The sequence below is a fragment of the Numida meleagris genome, chromosome 1, assembly GCF_002078875.1.
Source record: "Numida meleagris isolate 19003 breed g44 Domestic line chromosome 1, NumMel1.0, whole genome shotgun sequence".
Classification (NCBI taxonomy): Eukaryota; Metazoa; Chordata; class Aves; order Galliformes; family Numididae; genus Numida; species Numida meleagris.
Genome location: NC_034409.1, coordinates 136124386 through 136148171, shown reverse-complemented (window position 1 = coordinate 136148171; position 23786 = coordinate 136124386). Strand labels below are relative to the sequence as shown.

Sequence of the window (23786 nt, the reverse complement as noted above, 5' to 3'; positions counted from 1 at the left end):
CCCAATTGAGTTAAAAAGGAAATTAATAGCACAGCTTTTGTTGACTATTTGATAACAATTCACAAGGGATATACACATTACTGAGTCTGAATTTATAATGTTGCTGTTGAGAAGGTAATGGAATCATCATATAGAACGCTATCAGAGTTCACTGCTTACAAGTATGAAAAAATTCAGAAAGCTTAAAAATCAAAGACTGTTCCTCTGTTTGAAGGGTTTTTCTTCAGTTCAACACAGAAATAAACCAAACAAGAAAAAAAAACACAAAGAAACAAACAAAAAACCCCAACAATTTCATAAGCTCAAAAACTGCTATAAAATGAAAAGTGTCATTTCCTGTACCTTTACTGCTCAGTATCAACAAGTATTGTACAGGTTCTAAGACTGTGTTCTGAACTCAGTCCTCATTTACGTAGATCTACAATAAATCTCACTTGTGGAAATTAAAACAATTCAGGTTATCATCCTCAGGACATAAAAATAACTCATTCTTTACAGTTCATATAAGGACAAAGATTGGAATAATTAAAATTCCAAGGATCAGGCTTCAGTGAGAAAAGTTTTAACCACTGTGCACACAATGTACTAAAGTTATTTCTTAATCCAGTTGAACTGTAATGTAAGACTTTAAGGATGACGGATTTTTCTATAGATACAAAAAAATTTTCTCAGTGATTCAATGTGAGCAACATTTCCCGTATGTAGTTCTTATTCTTATTGGGAGAGAGAAGGTGAGAAGGACAAAGCCTATAAAATCTGACTAAAGTGTGACAATCAAAACAACAAGGTAAACCTTTGTTTTTCTAATTTCCTTAAAAAACGTTTGAATGGGAAACATTGAAGACAACAGATAATTAGATAAATAATGCAATATTTTAAGGAAGTAGATATTTGAGATTCTGATAGGAAATGGAACAGTAGCAACAAGAAATCAGGAGACAGTGGATAGCAATTCCTTTAAAAATGGGTCAGTGTGATCTTAATAAAAACAAAAAAAACAGAAGAAAAAAATGCATAAAAATAAAAAAGCAATTTCTGCTACAAAAACTGCAACAGAAGGGGAGAAGAAAGACAACTAAACATATTAAATTATTAGGTTTGTATTCATATTTGTAACAGAAAGGTATTTGGTATCCTTGTTAACCTATCTGATTTGCAACACAAAGTTAAGAGGTGATATTAATGCCTTTAAAAGTCAATGAACATACTTGAAAACAAAATATTCAAGCTCCCCTTTGTTTTAATTACAATCAACAGTATTCCATAAAATTATGTTTCACAGACAGAAAGCGCAAGTGTTACCAATCTGTATCATCTCCAAAAATCTGTATAAGAAGTTAGTTGGAAATATGCCCATAAGGAAATAAATAAAATACAGCAACTATTCAAGGAAGAAAAAAAAGATTATTTTTTTTTTGTTATGCAATATGTTTCTTGCCAGTGTACAAAGTGACATCTCAGGAATACTTGTTCAGTAATTGTTACCTTTTTGGCAGGTTATAATTTTCTTCTGAAGCTGAAGGCACAAATCGTTGAGATGGTCAGCTTGCCAGTACTTAAGAAACACTTTTCGGACTCCTATCTAGAATACAAACAGCAGAGAAACCTTCACCATCAACAAAAAAGGCCAAAATAATGACAGGTATATAACAACAGTACATGCACAATCCTGTTGAGGGTTGAGATCAGATCTGCAATTTTAGACTAGTGCAATGCCAACAGTTGTACGAGAGGCAACATCACCTGGTTGAATAAAAGACGTATTTGGAAAGGATAAGCAAGCTGTCAGACACACATTCCCTGTCCAGGTCCATAACCATCCAGAACAAATACTACAATCAAGTTAAACACAGGTTGGAAAATAAAGCATTCTGAAAGTAATTACACTGATGTGTTAGACAATGCAACGGAAAATAAGGTTTAGCTTTTATAAAACATGGGGATGTGAGCAAGGAAAAAGGTGAGAAGCCATAAGTCCATGGGGAGAAGAAAACAGTAACAGGCAGCTGACATCCATGGAACAGGAAGGATTCAGCCCAAGTTGGCAGAAACTCACTGCCATTAGTGAGAATGATTCCTAGTGTCCCATAAAACTATGAATCCTAGTTCCCAGAGCCTCCTGCTGAAGCTGTTCCATGGGTCTCCTCTTAGAGTCAAGCCCGAGCAGTCAGTGATACATTTATGAAAACTATTCTCCTGCGTATTGATTGAGTGTATGAGCTTACTCTGGTGCTAAGCAGTTGTTTGGTTTAATTCATCTAGTTCTCAGAGGGTCTCAATAAACACAGCATCAGTAGATGCTCTTCTCCTCTTACAGAAAAAAACGGCTTGTTACAGAAAAAGGAAACTTCTTCCGAACGTGATGAAACAATCCTTTTCTGTATAATCTCAAAAACATTCCTTTCCAATACATTTGTTAAAAAAAGCAACTGGGATAAATAATGGGTTTCCTTATACTGCTTTTCTTCTTAGGAATTCTGTACAAGAAATCTTGTTTCAATCCTCAGAAATAAGATCAGTACCAGGTAACCAGCCAGTGAAGATTATAGGCTTTGTCTAGCTATTAATTTTATATGACTACTGATTAATTAACACCAGTCTGCCTGAAATTGCAGAGATTCATTCCAACTCCTGCTTGTACATAGCTCACAAGATTATTTTCTTCTCATTGCAACACCCTACTGCACTGTTGTTTCTTCAGCACAGCTATTGGAGACAGCTCTTGGCAGGGAGATTTGCACACCTTTTCAAATAACTGCTTTTAATCCAGTCACTGTTGTCAGATATACTGCACTGGCAGAGATAAACTACTGAAAGTCAGGACTTATTTACCATGGCTAATCTCCATTAACAAAGTTCAGAAGTGGTCAGGACACCTTTTCATCCCTCCGTTTCCCTTCTCTCTACTCGAGAGGAAAACTACTTTGCATCAAATGTTAAGAGTCTCTAATTCTGAAGTTTGAGCTGACAGACTATGATTGTGAACCATTAGCTTTTTGGTTAAAATCAGATGCACTGAAATGGTAAAATCAGAATTATTTCTTATTTTTACAAAGTTAGTATCTCTTTTCCCAATAAATTAAGCCTTTTTGTGTTACTGCAAAGTAGGTGAAGGCAAAGTGCTAAAAAAAAAGCGTATTGCTTGTCTCACCATTGGAGAAACTCATAAAGAGAGAATAGGCTTTCTTTGCATGCTGGAAAATGCATGGAATGGCTATTTTAGAAAACTGTATGGCTACAGAAATACTGGTAGATAACTTAGCTATTCCAGAATAGCTCCTCTATTCAGACCATCTATTCTGGAATGATCCTTCTACTTATGAATTGAAGCTATTATTCCAGAACAAAAACACCATCGTCCGAGAGCCCTGTTTCTAACAACTGAGGCTACCCTAGTAAAATGGTGTCATTATGTTTACTTAATAGACTCTCTTGAGTGATGCCTTCTAATTTTATAATGTCATATTCATCTGAAGCAATTTCACTGAGTTCTTATCAGGCTCTCATACTCTACTCTCACAGGCATGGTCTCATCTTCACTTTCCTGATGGGACAGAAGTTTTCACTTTCCATCCCGTTCTTTTAGAATCCTCTCCTTGCCTACTTCTTAGCACTCCGAATTCCTTCTTCATCCATCACCTGGAGTCTGCTTAATTACCAGAGCTTGCTACATTTCCTTAGGAATTTTTCGTCTCTACTTCTTTTTCTCCTTCTTCATTCATGAAAATTGATGAAAAAGAAGTCAACCACTTTCTTCAATTTAAATTCGCTTCTCTTTCAGACATATAACTCCATGTAATAAACAAGCAAATTTTTCACATTTTTTTTTTGCCATAAACCATGCCGATCTCTCCTCTCCTCTCCTCTCCTCTCCTCTCCTCTCCTCTCCTCTGTTCTTTTTATCTTTCAGCCTCTTGATAGCTTCTAGGACACAAGAACTGCATCTCGATTCATCCCACCACGTCCATTCTCTCACTACAAGCTGCAAATTCTGTAATGCTCATTAAAAAACAACAACAACAAAAAANTCTCCTCTCCTCTCCTCTCCTCTCCTCTCCTCTCCCTTTAAATGTTCTTTCTATTTTTCAGCCTCCAGTTTTCTTCTAGGACACCAGAACATCATCTCGATTCATCCCACCACGTCCATTCTCTCACTACAAGCTGCAAATTCTGTAATGCTCATTAAAAAACAACAACAACAAAAAAAAAAAAAAAAAAAAAACTGCCTTATTTTATTCCATTCATCTTTCTATTCATCTTTTCAAACAACATACTGAACTATCCTTTCTACTAGCTTTGGCTAATAAAACTTTCATTTCCTTGCCAACATCACCTTATATCCAGAATTCTTCTGTAAGAATAACTGAATTATTATTCATATGGTTAACTGTAATAAAATTATCAAGCAGTTTTTATAATTAGCATTTGTATCTGAGTAGCTCTCAGAAAACCAATGCCTGGATACAGAAATTTCATTAAATTATATTCTTCTACTCTGATTACATTTCCTCTTTATACTCCACTTTTTCTTTACAGAAACCCTCTACACCACTTTGAAGCCTTTTTTAACCTCTTTGTCTCAGGCCTGTGCCCAATCAACATCTCATTTCTACCTCTTTCTCTCAATTCCCTAAAATGCCTTCTGTTCCCTCTTCCTCATTGGAAGTCTAAGACACACCTCTCTATTAGGGCAAGAAATTATGGCACCTGGACAGTAATAAGGGTTAGAAAAATCAGCTGAAGGAGATGGCAAGTTACATTTTGAAACCTTACAAATATCTGATAACTAGCAATGCTTACAGCAAAACTAACCCCATTCTCAATTAGTCTCATAATTAACACATGGATCACATCTATGCTACATTTCAAGTGTGTAACTTAGCTAAACATTGAGCTGTAATTTATTTTGTAGTATTCAGTCACAAAATCAGTCAAGACAACTGCTCAAGCTTATGGTCAGCTAGCTTCAAGTGTTCACCATCTGGCTCCGCAGACTCACAAAGCCAGTTAAGGGACATTCAAAAAGCCAGAGCTCTTTTCTCCCATTCCACACTACAGAAATGACATGAATGCAGTTACCGTGGTATCACATATACTAAGAACGTCATTAGTAGAAGCCTGCTACAATTTTTAAGTGAATGAAGTAAGGACAGAAGTACAATCAATACAAATTCATTTTCACATTCAAACAAAAGCTATCTGCAGCTTTTACATCATATGGTAGGTCTATTGAGAGCAGAGACCTAGGCAGAAGTATGTGCAGAAGACACTACTGTAAGATACTGGGTTTTGTTCACTTTGTTTGAGAAGTTTGTTGTTCCTTGTTGAAATAAATCTGATATCCTCTGAAGCTGACCAAGAACAAGCTTATCTCCCTGCCTTCTGCACAGGCTTGTAGTCTGATGAAAGCAGTAGCATCAAAAAATCACACAATGCCTTGGGTTGGAAGGGACTTCACAGCCCACCCAGCCCCAACCCTGTGCTGTGGGCAGGGCTGCCCCCCACCAGCTCAGGCTGCCCAGGGCCCCATCCAACCTGGCCTTGAGCGCCTCCAGGGATGGGGCACCACAGCTTCTCTGGGCAGCTTGTGCCAGCGCCTCACTGCCCTCTGAGTAAGGAATTTCCACCTAACATCTAACCTAAACTTGCCCTCTTGTAGTTTCATATGCTGGGTATCAGTACAGTTTGTGTCCTCTCTGACCATAAATCGTTTCCTGCTTACCTAGGGGAAAAAAGGTTAAAATCTTCTTCCCCTAAAGAAATCGCTTTTCAGTAATTTCTGGGCTACAAAGTGCTCTCATCTGAGTCTGAAATTTTAATGTCATTCAGATTCCTGCAAAAGTAAACCATCTGTGAATTACAGTCATAGTTATTTTAATTAGAAAAGCATTAGGGCTTTAAATGTTATTTTTCAAAGTGACACATTTTTTAAAGATTAGGAAAAATTGTCACTGATGACTACCAAAGCTTCAATTACTGCTACAGGCCTCCAAATTTTTTTATTTTTTTATTTTTTCCTGGGAGGAGGGAGAAAGAATGGGAGGGAGCTGTTCTTTTTTTCTTTCTATTTTTTTTCTTTGTACAGAAAAGGTGTAGGATGTAGAAGAACAGACATTCAAAACTAGGAATGGATGCTGAGATGGTGTGTAGGTGGCATGGAGGCAGTATTAGCTCATACTTAATAGGTGTCAAGGGAATCTGTAAAGCTGTTCTTTAGTTTAAAAAAGGCAATTTGTGGGAGTGCTGTGTGTTTCTGGCAGTACTTTCAAAATAGCTACCTACAAAAGACAGAGAACTATAATCTAATGATATTTTACACAATGACACACATTTTCACAGTGCATTAATGAAATGTAGGAAAAAAAGCCTTAAAACTATTGTAAAATGTGTCTTTCTGCAGTGCATGTGTCTGCAAAAATATTATAACGACGAACACATTTGCAGGGCACAGATCTTTAACAAGGACAGAAGCGTTATTTTTAAAGACTTACTCTCTCTGCTTTATTTGTTAGCTTTTCTTCACACATTTTAAGAGCCTTCCTTTGTCTCTGGCTGACTACTTACCCTGCACACGCTGAATAAATCCATAGTTAGGCATAGCTGATGTATGCTGTTAACGTAAGTATGAGTAGTACAGTATTCACGCATGTGACATTAGGCATTTATGCAAGTGCTTGTCAGGATTTAGACTTTAGGGAGAAACACTGTCATTCAGCTCTCTGGGAAAGGAAAAATGGACAATCGTATTTAAAAAAATAAACACAAAGACCTCATAGCTCTTCGTGCTCTTGAGGAGACGAAAAGGACTGCATCACAGGAAAGGAAATAAACGGTAAGAATAAGATGCATGTAGGGAATAATTAGCGGAGAAAACCCTACCCCAGCTTTACATCAAAGGAAATTGTGGACCTAGAATTCTATTCCTCCTAAATTCTAGAAACAGACTTAGCACTGAAAGAAAGAAAATGGAAGTGTCTCCATGCGTGAACTGAGAAATACTGACAGGAGGCAATAGGGATAGCAACGGCAGAGAAGGTGAACCCTGAGGTGTGAGGCTGGAAAACTAAATTCAGGCAAAAGTGAAATGAATACTAGGACCAAATATGAAGTGAAATATCTATAGCAAAAGAAAGAGAAGAAAACAAAAGAAAAGGATCAAGAGGGATACAAACAGAGAAAATCAACTTTGAACAAGAAAAACAGACTTGGAGCCCAAATGTGAGATAAGAAATATCAGAATGGAAATAAGAAGTTTGCAAGACTAGCAATCGTAAGTACCCAGAGAGATGGAAACAGAGAGAGGAATAAGTTCTAGAGAAAAAAATACAGAAATGGGAACCAAACAAAAATCTCAGCATGGATAGACAGAGCTGTTTTGAGGTCAACCTGAATGATCCATCCTATTATCAGGCCAAGGGATGCAATGGACTTGTACTGCGTAGCACAAAATAGTTGCAGCTGGAGGCTGGTTTGGGCCAGCCCTTTTGCAGTACTGGTTAGGTCCAAACTCACTCTGCAGCCATTTGTGCTACCAGCAAATTATTTCCAAGAATACAACAGAATGATATACTATTTGGACAACGTGATTTTGCTGACAAAATTCAAAGTACGGTGAAACATAAACACTGGTGTTTTAATCATTTAGCATTAGTTTGGCAACTCCTTCTGGGATTGTTTCTTTTTATGTGATCTTCAGAATGTACTTAATTCTTAATTTTAAAACTGCCTCAAAGAAAATTTTCTCTTAAAGCAGGACATTAAGAAAAAAAAAAAAAGACTTCCACCACAGCTAAGATTACTAAATAACAAATAAATAAGCTGGCATACCACTTATGAGGCTCCTGAAATGACTTTAACAATGTCTGCAGCTGTTAAAATGTGGACTGGAACTAACACAACATCTGTCCTGTGCAGCTACCTGCTGCTGATTTGGAGCTTCAGAAAAAACATTCCGATCAACCTTCCTGTACTGCTAATTTCACATCTGAGCAGTCTTTGGATCGTACCATTCAAACTTAACACCTGTTTCAAACTGAGTGATCTCTTGTGTTCGGAATTCAAGGCTACTTATAAGAAGAAATCACTGTGGATTAGAACAAACAGGCTAAAAATTGAAAAGATAAGCTCATACAGTTTTAAAGGAGTCCTATCTTTCAACCAGAAACATATTCCTAGCAGTCGAGGGCTGAGAGATTCACTTTTAGTGGAGTCTTGCCTTTGGAGAGCAAAACAAATTGATATAAAACACAAGTGGTTTGCATTCTGGCAAGCTCCATCTAAAGTGACTGAAGGGTTAAGTGGAGACCACTAGCCTTAGCTAAACAAAATGTAAAGCTCCAAGTTCTGATGAGAAAGCTCAGTAAGCTAAGAGCTAACTCCCCTTTATTGAATTCATATTTGCAAGCTTAACAGTGTGAGGAATGATAATCCAAATAAATGAAAGTTTCCTTCTGTCAGTAAAAACAGCCAAGGACTGCTTGTGCTCCAGATTTCTCTCAGAGTATGCTAATGTTTGCAAGACAGTCATGGCATTGGGATGGTAGGCTTTCTTTATCCAATACATCACTGCATGACAGTAAATGAGCAAATAATGTCGATTTCCTAAAATAAAGACCTTAAGATGTTCTGGAGAGCAGCTCAAAATGCAACAGCCAGTCCTCCCAATCAATTTGACTCTAAAGTTACTAGACATCATCTTGCTCCCTTCTCTTACATTAACAGCAAAAACTCTTGCTCCAGGGGTTAAACAAGTCCATTATTTTCACTCTGTCTGGAACAGGAATGGTTTGATATACAAATCTAATTTTCTCTTACATCGGTTGTGCTTAAAAGTCACAGCAAGTAGCTAAGCTTGTCACGATCAGGTATATATTTAAACAGAAAGAACAGTTCATCCAGGCTGCACAGAGAACTAGGATGCAAAAGCAGGCTTTCATTAGTAGCTCTGCATTTTTATAATTTCAGTAGTTAAGCTCATGGTTGAAACCACATTGTATGTCAGTTTCAATTAAACAGTTCTTTTATTGTCCCAGTTTAGTTATCTCCAGCTCAGCTTACCCAAGTAATAGCAACATTTCATAAACCTATCAACACTTCTCTAATAAATGCTTCCCTCTAACACAGAAGCTGCCGAATCAAGCACAAAACCCTAGCTAGCTGATAGTATTTGCTCTAATGCTTGACTAATAGTAGAAAATAAACCAAAATCAGATTCTCGTATTTGACCTTCTTCATTTGCCCTCAATTTTTAAACAGGCTGCAGTATTTAGAAGAGGAGAAATCTGTTCTGTGAGTAGGTTTTGAGTTTTGCTGTTCTGCCGGCTGATAAAACACTCTCCAAACACAAGTTATGTGAGAAAGGAAAGAAAAACAAGCAGGAATACAAAAAATCAATTTCCTTTACTCCTTTTTGGGAACTCACTTCAGAACACTGATTTGCTTTCCCCTCCCCCTCAAGTTAATATGACTTCTCACAAAATGAGATAGTCAGGTACATTATCACAAGGAGGTTAAATAGCGTATCTTCTAGATCCACCCTGCTATAAAATCCAGATTTTTCCTCCTCCCCAGCCCTTCTGTGGAATTTATTGTCAAGCTTGTCCTGTGATGATGACACATAAGCAGGAGGTTCATTTCAGATGTGTGTTGCTTTCTCCTAAACTTCATCATTCTCAATGTGGATATTTTAGCTATCTATTTCTGGTTGATTTATCAGTCCAAATCTGCAACAGCTCTTCAGGGAAGTGCAGGTAATGGTATTGGGGAAGACATCCTTTGACTTATTCATGAACACCAGCATCAAACAGATTTTCAATTCCAGCAGTGAATTGTTTGCAGTAGTTACCGCTGGCAACAGTGGCTGAATAAACTGGTTATAAATGTAAACCCATATCTCTTGGATGACTTTTACTGATGCACTATGACTTTTTTCCTCCGGCTTTACTAGCTGTCATCACCCTGGATTCCTAATTCTTCTTTTCCTTACCTTTCTTCCCCCTCCTTCTCCCTGTCTCATTTTTTTTTCTTTTTTTTTTTTTTTCTTTTTAAGAGTCCTCTGCAGTAAAAGCACAGAGGAGACCACTCAAGAAAATTGAAAATTGTATAAGCTTCCTCATTTAGGCTGTTATTTTAAAGTTCAACTTTCATGATTAGTTAAATGAATCAAAAATGATAATTGAGAGAGGGAGATAGATTATGCGACACAGACGTTAGTCACTACTGGATATGGTTTTCTATCACCTCTATCACAAAATGAGATTTGTGTTAACTGGGTGTTTTTTCTGTAAGAAATTCTCTGTATTTTCTCCTAGTTTTTTTCTTCCATCATATAACCATATTTCTCTCTGTTTTTCATAGCTCTTTTTGGTTTGGAGGTTTAAGGAGCAGGTCACTCACTCTTTCAGGCCTTGCTCCTTTAAGCTTAGTCTCTTGCCCATCTGCTTCTTAGTCACTGACTGACAACAGTGTAACTCTCACCCACAAGCACTCCTACTCTAATTAACTTACCAGCATCTCCTAAGAGTTTTGCTCCTTTCTCATTTTAAAGTCAATACATTATGCGCTGCTGTAGGTTTGCACACCTGACTTCTCATAGTGTCAATATTGTTACTATCTCCCAGGGAAATGAACTCGATATTCATAGAATCATAGAATCATAAAGGTTGGAAAAGATCTCTTATCTAGTCCAACCATGTTTTGTGACAAGAGCACAATAAGTCACTCCTGTTACATAGCTTTTGCCCAATATCAAGCTTGTAGCCTCAAACAAGTTCTGAAGGTTAGAAGTACTCTCAGCTCCAGGTACTTGTCAGGCAAAGTACAGCTTCTAGATATTAATTACTGTTGTTTACAGAGAACTTTGCAGCAAGGATGCAGAATATACTTCCAGAGCTAACTTAAATGGTCTTTGTAAAGAAAGCATGTCTATTTTGAAGGTTTTATCTTTTTCATGGTCTATCCTTTTGCCCTATACAGTTGAGGGAATTCAGACCACACAACCATATATACCCATTTATTACTTTAATGACTAAAAGGGTATTATAGTAGTATTGACCAAAGAAAAATCTTCTTATGTGTCCAAGTATAGATGATCATGAAATGTGCTCTCAACCTGAAAGGTTTTTTCCTAAAAAAATTCCTAATTTTTTTTCCATAAAAAATCAACGCCACTGAGAATCACAATCCTTGTCTTTTATCAGTAGTTGTAGAAACATTCTCTGTCCATCTTAATGCTTAGAGATTGTACATGGATTAAAAGATTTGTTAACCTGTTCCTCTAAACTAATACTCCAAAAGCATATAAGAGCATCCTAATCATGGGCCAGTTCCTAAACTCCACACCTGCCTCTGAAACTGGTCTGGATGCTGTCTTGTGGTATAGATTTCAGCCCTAGGCTTGGAAAAGACCTGAACCTGAAGTGACACTGCCTAGGAGAATGTGCTCAACTTTAAGTCACAGAAAACTTCCTTTTTGTACATTAGCTTACACAGTGTGAAAAGGAACACCATTTTCTTTAGAAACTGCAAATGGAAAGGAATCAGTGATGCTAAATTACAAAGTTACCCTAAGAAGATGACAGAGTACTCTGGTAAAATGAAAGTTACATCACAATCCTTATTATGGTGAAGATTAACTGTAGTATAAACAGGTTGAGGAGATGGGATGGAAAGCTGAGAGCTTTTTATTCACTGTTTGGTGCTTGTCTTTTTGTTGGGTTTTTTTTTGTTTGTTTGTTTGTTGTACCTGATCTACAGTGATCCTGGTTCCACAGCTATATCTGAGTTTGAGTCCTGGTGCCCATGCAGGCATTGACTAGATGGGTAGTCTTAAGTAAATGCTTTGCATATCCCCTATTACCAGAGCATTTAGTACAGCATTTATTATAGAATTTCACATGAAGAAAATGTGTGGTTTTTTTTAATTTTTTATAATTCAGGAACCATTCAAGCATTAAAATGTGTTCAGCAGATACCTTTAAAGATCTGGATACAAATTTAAACAGTGTATATGCTTAACTGAACTCTTTTTCTTCCCACAAGGGTTCACTGATTTTTTGACACAATGATCACAGCTACTCATTTGCTAGAAAACTCAGAAAATCATCTTGATTCTACTCCAAAGCATATATTAAATGTCAAAAGAATATACTGTTGCAAAGGATCTGGTGGCTTGCCACAATGGAAGTGACTCAGCTAGCTTGTTTAAAGAATGATATTTTAATTGCTTTGTAGATCACAAACCTGCCAGCCTTGTAATTTACACTGCTGGAGAACAAGACGACATCTCTCCTTGGCAGACAACTTCTTCTCTCCTGCTGCTGTATCAGCCAAATCTTTATACCTAGAAAAATCAGCAGAAGTAGAGTTACTCTAACGTAGGCCTGGTTTACGTTTTTGGAGACACTGTCAGTTTTCCTTTGACTTTCAACACTTTGATATCCAAACTGGGAGCTAAGGATTCTGCTAAGGGTGAAGTAAACAAGGAGGCCAACCACTTTAAACATTTCATATTATTAGACACGACCTTGGTTAACAGCAGTGTGGAACAAGTGAGGCCTAAAACTGAGATTTGCTTCCTGCCAGTTCTTTTGATGCCTCACTGAAAATCAATACAGAAAGAATGCAAAGCCTTACTGACTGATTTCATTGGTACTAAATTGGGCCACTAAAAGGAAGAAAGTACTTTTTCCAGTGTGTCATATGGCATAGCTATTAGAAAGTAATTGAAAAGAAAGTGACAGTGATAAAAATGTTTTCCACAAATCTAAAAAGAAAATTTTATTCATTTTGAAGGATTTCAATGAAATGTCTTGTAGAAACACAGCTATCAGGAACTTGATCGTTTATGCTATTGGAAAGATCAAGAAGATTTAATTACAGCATCAGAGTACCTTCAAAGCATTTAACACTAGGTGTTAAAATGCTCTTTTATGTACCACAGAAAAAAAACAATGTAGGAAACAGGTTATACGAAGTCAAATAATGTACAACATTCAAACTTTAACTTATTACAACATACTACTAAGGAAACTCATGTACTTTCCACATCTTGATGCCACATATTACTCTGCATTCTTGAAGGCATATCTCAGTTTAGATATAACTAGATGTAATGGACTGGAGTGGTTTTTTTTCATTATAAAAAGCCAACTTTTGAAAGGGAAACATTTTGCAAATGTGTCACTTATGATTAATTTACCAATGAAACAAGGTTATGTTTTGAAGTTAGCGTGCCAGCTACATTTCCTGACATTTTACTTCTTTGGTACTTGGCAGCTGAATGGACCTATAGCTCTTGTACAACCCAGACCTGCTGTCCTGAGCCCACTCACACGTACCAAGGCAGGCAGAGCTGCAAGGCTGGAATGACTCCATGGACATCGGTGGTCCCAGAAGCCACAGCACCTTCAGAGCAATTTCCTCAGGCAAACTCCTGTGAAGTCAAATTGAACCTACATTTCCAGTGTCCTGGAGCTGCACAGAGCTCTTGAAGTCTGGAAATGTCAACTGGTTTGGTAGAAATCCTGATGAGGACTCTATGGCTAAGTCTACGCTAGTAAATGAAATGTGAGAGGGATTGCTTCTCTGCCAAAGGAATGTTTGGAGGAATGCTGGTTTGAAGGGGCCAAATCTCACTGGAGACCCTTCTAATTACTCTAACATTATCAGCAGAAAACTGGGAGCTCTAGATTCCCAGTAGCTCAACATGGTCACCATGCTTGATGGATTGTTATTAAGGCTGCAGCCATCTTGTTTCCATATTGGCATCAACTGAGTTTTCTTAGAAATTATGGATAATCTCAGGTATTAGAGAGACAAAACTGGAAAGTTCAGCAACTGCTGACTGAAACAAAGATGATTATTCAGCACTGACTCACAATGCATGATGAAAAAACTGTGAACGTGGCCAGCCTGAAACTCATTCACAGGAGAAACCCAGAGAAATATATTTTATTCCTGAAGCAGCATCAAATCAGAATTTAAAAGGCTGAAATTCTACGTTTGGTTCAGATTTACTTTATATCCATCCTAATCATAGGACTCAAAAGGATAACCAAACACTCTTCACAATTTGTCTATTTGTATTACACAAAAAGCCAGACAAAAATGGTCTGGACATTCCCCAGTCTTAAAAATCTTTGAAATTCCAGCGCATCATCCTGAAAGTCCCATCACTGTTCACAGTTAACTTCTATCCCTTAGAGAGGCTCCACTTCAGAGGAAGAGTGTAGGCTAGTGGCTGCAGTAGCAGAGAAAGAACTAACAATGGACATTTAAATTTACTTCCCAGTTCTGCCACAAACTTCCTTTGTGAACATTTTGAAGATAATTTACCTCTCTGTAGGCTAGCCACTGAAAAGCTGCATTGCTGGTCTGAGTTAGTCACCTAGTTCTGACAACAGGCTATGAAGACAAGTACTTCCACCAGTGACTTGCTGTATGCATCCTAGGCATTTTTCTTAAAATGAGAAGAGATTGCCCTCTGGAGGCGCTCTTCTCTGCTGACCATAGATGGACTCAGAAGAGAAGTCCAGGATGAAAGCCTATATTTTTGGTAGCTTGGAGGGCTCTCACCCTTAGGTCTTCTTGTCTGACCGACTGACTCATCTGCAGAGTGGGGACTAAGAGAACTTCCTTATTTCTCTTACCTACGTTTTTCAGATAAGTTGTCTAAGTACCTAGAATGAAAAAGCACCTTTAGGTTTGGTATCATCTGTAATTTCAGATCAATCAATTTTAACTTGTCTAAGGTTGTTTAAAAAAAACAAAACAAACAAACAAAAAAAACAAACGCCACAAAATCTGTAGCTATTTTTATAGCCAGAATGGTTCACCGATTTTGTTCTCTAGTGTTAACACCAGGGAAGTAATGGGAATGGCTAAACGGGGATGAGCAAACCACACCTGCTGGTGGCAGCCCAAATTTGTCATAGGCAAAAGTGAATGTGTAATCATAAGCTTATTTGTTTTTGTTGGTTTTTTTTACATTTTTTTAAACCTAATTTTAAATTAGTTACAGCTTTTAAAATTTCTTCACTTATGGTTTAGGTATTGTTTGTATGTTAAATTTGCTGGTACTCTCTGTAAGTATTCTGTTAAAAACAAAGCAAAACAAAATTGATAATAAACTGCAATGTATAAAAAGAAATAAAAACTTACAATAAACAAGACTATTATCAAAACACAAAATGGTTCATCTTTAACATATCAGATATTTTCTACTGTGAATGGAAGCTTGTGTTACTGTGTAGACAAGATAATTTAATGACCTGTAAAACTTAACGCTTTCATGATCTCAAAAATAGCAAAAGAACTTACTATTTGTCATATTTACTGTATCACAGAAAATGGTAGTAAAAGTACTGAATTTATGGTGCAGGCTTGTATAGATAAATTTGACTTATGTGCAAACACTGGGGCTTGCTTCTGGGGAAATGCAATCTCGAGAGTCTTTGAAACCTTCCCTTACCAGAGAATTCTGCTACCAATGCAGCCCTAGTTCACTCAGGTGAATGAACAATCCAGTTAAATACCAGACTTCTTCTCACTGACAGATCATATATTTTTCCCCACATAAATAACACAGAGAATATTTGCAAGGCATCAGAGGATTCTGAGGGACCCAGTGAGCTTTTTTGCTAACAAAAGACTATAATCAGGCAAAATATACTACAGCAAAACTTTCATTGGTGAATTAGTTGTGCAGACTCTCTTAAAAGACAACAGAAAACATGATTTGGGATATCCTGTTGTAATTTTGATGCTTAAAATAGGTCAGATGAATTGTGCACTGTAAGACAATTTCTTTACACTGAGTATAAAGACAGTGTATTGCTCTAGACTCTAACAGAGACATCTAATATTAGATGGTGTATTCCTTTCCTAGGCAAGTCAAGAAACTGATAAACAATAAGATTTCACGGCCTAGCCAGAGCAAATAATTCACTAATGGATCCAAAACAAAATACAAACTGAGGAGATTTAAAGGATTATATTGAATCAGCACACCTCCACCACCATGCAAACACTAATGCAGTGTGCATTAGGAAATGCAAGATCTCTTTGCTTGCACCCTCCTTCCATTTACAAGTTATCATCAGGGAGCTCACCCCAACTCCATCCTCTCTACAGGAAATCAGTGTGTGATTTCCTCACCTTAGTCCTTAGCACCCTTCTCCTCCATGTCTGTCATTTTTACACATCTAAATAGAAGAGAGACCTTTAGGCTAAACAGGCTGGCACTGCAAGCATGGACTGCCTGGCTGGCACCCTCTGGTGTTTCAGAAACTGTGTTCTGACCTCTTCTCTTTCACTTCTCATTGACGCTTTTTATCTGATCATTTTCTCCCTCACTTCCCTAAGTGCACAGCTGACAAGACTCAGCAGGCTGTTTTTTACCTGAGACAGAGTATTCCTGAGTTCAGGTTATGGCACAGTAACCCACAGTAATGCTCTCAGGCTCAGCATGCTAATTGATTTACACGCAGTGTGCACAAACAGGCTGTGGGGCTGTACTCTCTGTACTGTATGCACACCAAATCTTTAAGCATTGGAGTAAATACCACACACTTGATTTCAATAGCACATCAACTTGATAGAAGATACTAATGGAAAGAACACTGCAAGTACAAGGGGCACAAAAACAAGCAGCTCCAAATCAACAGCTTACATAAACCACATAGATGTCCTTGAACTGAAGCCTCAGAACTTCTTTATTTTATTTCTTTAGGATGTGCTATTCTTTCTGTAAGGTCTTCCAAAACGACAAAGTCAGGTATATCTACTGACTGCAGTCCAATGTCCTCAGTAAGAGGATAACCTTTAATAACAGGACTCAAATCTTTCCTGAAACCAACTCCTTCCCTCCATGTCTTTGTCTTGTTTCAAAAACAAAAATCACAAAACAGCAGGCACTGAAGCTGCCTTATAGCAATGCTGAGTAATGTAGTTTAAAGTGTTAAATATCCAAACACAGCTTATGCACAAAAAAAGTTGGTCCTGACAGTGTCATTCATTGTGTTGCAGTTTTCTGTTTCCTTTCTTGTGTTTACTACAGTGTATTCTCTTTGTCAAGTTAAAATGGCATGATTCAGTAAGATCTATTCAAAAGGCAGCAAATAATAGAAGGCAATCCAAATTAACCTGGATCATGCTAAAAGAAATGCAAAAATTGTCACCACAGAGGAATAAAAACAGGTTGCATTGTCTTGCTGAATTCCCTTTTCTTCCTTTGTAAACTTCTTTCTTTTTTCCTTTGACAATCAGTAACAGCTTGATGTATTATTACGTCTGTGAAATATGTGAAAGAGATGGACTTTGTTTGCAAAACTTGTCACTATATGCTCATAACTAAAAATCTTCAGTTTTGTTTGTTTGGATTTGAGGAGGATGGGGAGAGTGGGTTAGGCGTGGTTTGTATTTGAAAAATCTATCAAGTAAGAGCTGAAATATCTAAAGGGCAAATACAGGATGTCTGGAAATTTTTCAAGTGATAGAAATCTCATAAAGACAGTCACCGATAAAGAACAGGATGGAATTTTGATTCATGTTATGTTATGTATGCATAAAGGATACACACTCATTCCAGTTCTCTGTGTTATATCCTTTTCTTTTTTAATTAAAGGAATAATCTAATTATTTTCGAAATATGAGGACAAGGGAAATTCCAGATAATTAGAAAAGGTGAAATAGACTATTTTAGTTTCCAAGAAAAGAAAATAAAAGTTATTCAGCCAAATATCTGTACAATATACATAACACACGCAATATATCTTGCTATCCAGCATGATTAACATATTAACATCCAAATCAGGTATTCAAAATTTTGGTCAGAATAAATTTGTGAATGGCATGAAGAGAAAGATGACTTTACAAGGAACAGATTACAGTAGACAAAATAGATTCCATTTGTGGCTTTTTTTTTTATAGGAGTATAAAAGGGCTATAAGTTTCACCTCTGTATGAAACAACCATTTTTGGACCGAGTTTGCTTCATACATACTTACAGAGATAATCCAAATTGGTGTAGACATGAAAATACATGCATGAAGTGCAATTTGCCTGACGGGTTTGAAACGATGAAGAAGTTTATGTGGCAATACACCAAAATTTTACAGTACCTGCCTACTGCACTAGTGTAACAATCTACAACAACCTATCAAGCAACACAGGACTAAATGGCTAGATGTGAAGACCAATTACAATTAAGAAAGACAATAAAATTAAAGTCATTCTGGAAAAAAAATGTAAGCAGTTTTATCTTCTCTGGGTTACTCTGACACAGACACTCGCAGGCAGAAAGAAACCTGGAAAGCAATAATACTGCTAGTGATCTTACAGCAAACTGTCCAGTTACAGTAGTTTAATCACAGAGTTTTTATTAATGCCACTAGATGCCAGAAACTTTTCAACTGATGAGATATTCTTATTTCCTACTTCAACGATTAAAATTTCATTTCTTCTTTTTCATTTCATACATAAGGGCACAGGAACATACATAGCATGCTTTAACATGCTTATGGAAAAGGGAAAATATACTTAGGTGACATAAATGGTATGTAACTGAGACAAAATAGCAACATTAAGGACCAAGAAACAAAAGTGACAAAGACTCAGAATATCTGCAGGGCAACATTTTACAGCGACCTGCATGTGGGACAGCCATTTGCCTCACATGGAGCTCACACAGTCTTTTGAGGGAGGATCTGGGCTATGAAATTCACTGAATCAGAGTAACCTTGCACAGCAAGCGTCCATCTGGAATATTTAAATTTAGACTGAATAATATATAAAATTAATATCTCATATAAAGAAACTACTTTGTGAGGGGCGACAGACAAACGACTTACAAGGATTTTTTTAATTTCCTAAACATTATGATTTTTTTTGCATTAGGTTTTGTCATCCTGAATCTTTTCTAGATATCCAAATTTAAATTTCTGGAGAGAACAAATAATGAAGACATACGTCTTAATCCTAGAATATTTATTCATATACTTCAGGTAATTAAGTAAGGGTTTCCTCATCTCAGACAATGTGGCAGCAGAATAATAAACAGAATGTTCAGCTCTCGAGATTAGTGGATTCAGCTATGCAAATGAAAAATGAATTCACAACACCTGCTAAAGATTTGCATTACAATACTTTTGCATCATCTTTCTTAAAGCTGACATTCCCATTCAACCTAGATAAAACAATGTAAAAATGTATCTATTTAAAGAATTGGCAAAAACTGACACTGAATCAGAAATATACTAGCATCGAACAGACTATCATTCTTGTTACACAAACGCCTTCAATTCTATACACGCTTACATTTACCTCCAGGTATAAAAGCTTTCTCCATAGCTAACTTCCTTTTCATGCTTGGGCATTCGCTAGACATGCACACAAAGTAGAAAAATGCTTCCCTGTATGCATAACATATTGACTACAGAACAAACTTAACATTATCAAACTCCTCATTTGATTCTGTGTAACAGAGCTGACACAGTAGTGGTGTGTAATGAAACCGGTTTCCCTTCTCCACAGACTCTGCCATCTGAAAATGGCATCAATAATCGAAGTCCTGCAAAATGTAAAGGTCCAAAATCATAGAAAATCTAAAGCTATGCTCCTTTAAAATAAAAAATAAAAAATAAAATAATAAAAAAATAATAAACTAAAAGAAGCAGAGATCAGAACAAAGGAATTTCTGGGAGTGGGAATCTAACCATGACTGATCAGACAGGTATATTTCTGCCTTTTCCTACCACAGAGGAAAAACCTGCCCTGTGAGTCTGAGCAACACCTGACTGCTCATGGTATAAGGAATCAGAAGATGACCTTTTTTCAAGATCACAGCCCTGCAAGGCAAGGTCTTTGGTGATTACCATAGTTCCATGCACACGGCTTCCAGGAACTTTGTGGCTGGGCCTCACCAGCAGGCTAGCTTTGGGAAGGTCAGGATAGAAAGCCATCTTTCAAGGAGCACAGGACAAGGCCGTGACTGTTGGTCCATGATCTGCACAGTCATGGACATGATATTACATGGGGGGAGAAATAATGAAAGGACTAAAAAATGGTCTTCAGAAATGGACATGCTTGGGCCCAGCTCTTGTCTCAATTTTTGGAAGACTGAAAACGTGCAAGTAAATTGTGTACAGCAAAATGAATCGTGGCACAGACTTTCTGAAAAATACACAAGGCCTTTTCAGAAAGGTGACGTGATAGTGAGTTGCAATGCTGCAGCCAAACTGGGCTTGCACAGTTTCCCATTTGGTCTCCTGTTACCAGAGGGACTGCTTCTTCTTTGACTCGCGTTGACAGGAAAGCACTTCCAAGTCCATGTAGAAGTACACCAAGATAGAAGCAGCATGCAAAACCAGAGTGAAAGAGCAAAACTCATATTAAAGGAAAGAGGAATAAAACTGATGTTCCATCTAGATGATTTTTTATTTCTTTGCTTTTTTTTTTCCTCTTTTGTCCAACCAAATAACAGAAACATACAAAATCCTTCCGAGATGGTTTACTAGTATCTTGGAAGAGGTAGACTAAGATTAAGAGGAAGGTTTTGGAGACCTTCTTAAACCATACAGGCAGAACAGTATCTCTAGAAGATCATCACTACCTATACCACTTCTGTGAGAGTTCCCCTGTGCCCTCTGAACCCCAGGAGCAGTATCACTCTGGGTAATGGGGATTCTTCTGGCTCACAATGTGTAACAATTAGAGTACTGCTGAAAAATCAGTATTTTTCAAGACATCTGAAGGTTTCTCCCTTGGGGTTCTGTATCAGTACTACAACAGATTCTGCTGACATTTACTGTAGAGTATAGCAGAGATAGTTCTGCAATCGATGATGTTAAATTAATGCAACAATGGTCTAAGAAAAACAAAAACAAACAAAAAACCCCCACACAATAATATTCACTGATTAACCTACATATCCCTTGCATGGGACTTTGTTTGCTCTCAGATGTCTCCAGTATTAACCGCCTACTATTATTCTGTCTGGCTACAAAATCTAGCTTCAGGAGGTCTCATTACAGATTCTTGTGCTGAAGATTAAATTGTAAAGAATATCAGGATGCGGCTAAGGAGAAAAAGGGTGCCATGAATGTCTGAGCTGAGTGGAAAGAATTTAACAGCTGCAGAACCACAGAAAGAAAAAAACAGCAGGAGGGTCACCGTGGCTTCTGATGGTGGGGCAGTTGGAGTGCATTTATACAGGCTCGATGAGCAGACATAGAAGCAGTCAAAAGCAACTAATTATATTTTCTAGGCACCAAAAGCACACAGTTATATTTAATTAATCAATGAATGCACAGAAAAGATTTTGAAGCTATACAGCAAATTAATCTACCCATGTGACCATTTGCACCCTAATTAGATAATTCAAACTTCCTGCACAGTGCTATTAGCATAAACAAATGTGTTCACAGTTACTTGTTTAAAACGTTTATTTTAAAGATAGCCTGTTTGTATTAATTACATAGATTTAACGTTTTAATAGTTATTTCCTTAAAAGGCTTTCAATATATAAGGATTATTGAAGGGATTAGTGGTTGATAATATTTTCTTTTAACAGGTTTATTTCCGCAGCAGGTATTTAAGTGAAGTTCTTACTACCATATATAAATCCAAGTCCATTATCTTTGCCATTAGGGGCTGTCAGCAAATTGTGAAGTACTCAAGAACTATTTTGGTTGAAACAACAAAGTTCTGAAAACAATTAATGCTATTGTTAACATTAACAATGTTATAACAATTCATGTTATTGTTATGGGCACAGAGATTTGGGGATCTTGTTGGGATATGGCTCAAGAACCTTCAATATTCGTATTCGTACTCAAACATTATTTTACTCATTTTTATAATCCATTCTTTAGGTGGAACCCTGTACTGGGGGAGCATGATTAGAAACAGCAAGAGCTTTTAAATTCACAGATGTGAAATACTCATAGGTATTATAAGGATAATGCAGAGTAGCAGGGTTATTTTGTGATTTAATAAATGTTTAGTTAACCCTAAGGGATAAGAAATGTCAAATTCAGACAGTGGAAGCTGAATGTCAGTCCAGAGGTACCATGAGTGGCATGTGACTCTGGAAATGAAATAACAATCATTTTAAAAATTCACAAATATTTCTTTAAGTTAAAATAAAGAAAATGATTGGAACTGCCAGAACAGTTCAGCCAGAACTGTGTTTGCTGGTGTCCTAGATCTTTATAGTTGCATAAGAAAATGAATCTAAATAGGAAAAAAAAAAGGGAGAAACAGCCCTAGCATACAAGTAGAAATGGAGAGAAAAAAATACCTTGAGGTTCTCTTTGAAATAACCTAAAAAATACAATGTGCTCTATTGCACAAAAAAAATAAACTCCATGTAGGAAGTTCCACTAAGATTTATACATTCCATACTATATGAAATATAAATAAAACTGAAAGATTATTCAGATTGGACACCACACATTCAAAAGCTACAAACTGTCAGCCATAAAACTGACCATGCCATCTTTATTTCCCTATATCTGTGTATTTTATTACCAAGTTACATCCCACCACTCAAGGGACCCATTTTCATGCCGGTCCTGCAGAACTCTACGTACATGACAAACACAAATAATTCAGCTGACTTCAGTGAAATGACACCAGAGTTTAAAATCCACCTACAATTGCTTTAAAAAAGGAGGGCTGCATTACAAAGCTTAAAAAATGCCCCGAAAACACTGATATTTTTCCTTCTAAATAAAGAACAAAGCTAGATGTCTCAACAACCATTGAAAAGTCTGCTCACATTCTTCTCTTATACTCATTTGTGCACTGCGTCAGTGAGCTCCAGAAACACCAACCACTTTATCATCCTCACAGTCCAACTTCCACAGTGCCTATTTCTCTCTAAGTCCAGGCTAAGTAGTTGAGTCTTTATATGCATCTAAAGATATCGAACATTATCCAATTTATTTTCTGTATTTTGAATATTAAAGAGGAACAGCATAGAAAGCGAAGCTAATCAACTGCAAAGAAACACCAGTAAATGAAGTAAAACAGAGTATTCTACCAACATTTAGTACATGTTTAACATATAGAGCTATTTAATTTATTCATAGAATGAGAGTCAGATACTATCAATACACTATCACATCGTACTAATACAATTCAAATGGTCTACAACATCTAACACAGTCCCAAATATCTGCTCACATCTAGACAAATCCCTAGGTGATGTACACCAATTCCAGTATATGCGGTTTGCCAGGGAGATCATCAGTGCACTCTTGGTTCTGGTCATCCCTTACAGTATAATCAGTCTCCTACATTAGCAGGATTTAACAAGGGATTAATAATTTAGCATAATTCTGAGACTGCCATAAATTATTCCAAACATGACTTCATTATCAGATAGGTGGGCAAAAAAGCACAAAGATGATGCATTTAGAATCCTCCACTCAAGTGCAGTTAGAAGCACAGTTCATTTAAGGTTAGGTTTGAGGACAAGGAGTACTTACAGTGTGAGAAAAAATATAATAAAATACTAGTAAATAATAAATAAAAATCAAACCTTTCTTTGTAGTGCTATTGGTATTTGAACTTCACAGAAATATCTTTACAGAAATATTAAGGTTCCAAATTTCTGCATTTCTTTGTAGACAAATGCTTTTGAAAGCCCAAGGCCAAAGTTTGTCTCTGACATTTAGGACATCAAATTTTCTTTTATTTTTCATCTAGCTATACATTAATAAAATGAGTCTCCTCCAGAAGACCTCCACATTTTTTAATACTTTAGTACTTTCGCACAATTATTA

General features: G+C 36.8%; 1 protein-coding gene across 3 annotated transcripts in view; it reads right to left on the bottom strand.

Moving 5' to 3' along the window:
- The window catches only part of MYO16 (myosin XVI), a 363109-nt gene that overhangs the window by 49939 nt on the left and 289384 nt on the right, over positions 1-23786 (bottom strand). For all 3 annotated transcript variants that reach the window (XM_021415119.1, XM_021415129.1, XM_021415137.1), the window contains 2 exons: positions 12241-12340; positions 1486-1582 (listed from right to left, as the gene is read on the bottom strand). In XM_021415119.1, coding sequence (XP_021270794.1) covers positions 1486-1582; positions 12241-12340 — 197 coding nt within the window. The remainder of the gene's footprint in view (positions 1-1485; positions 1583-12240; positions 12341-23786) is intronic.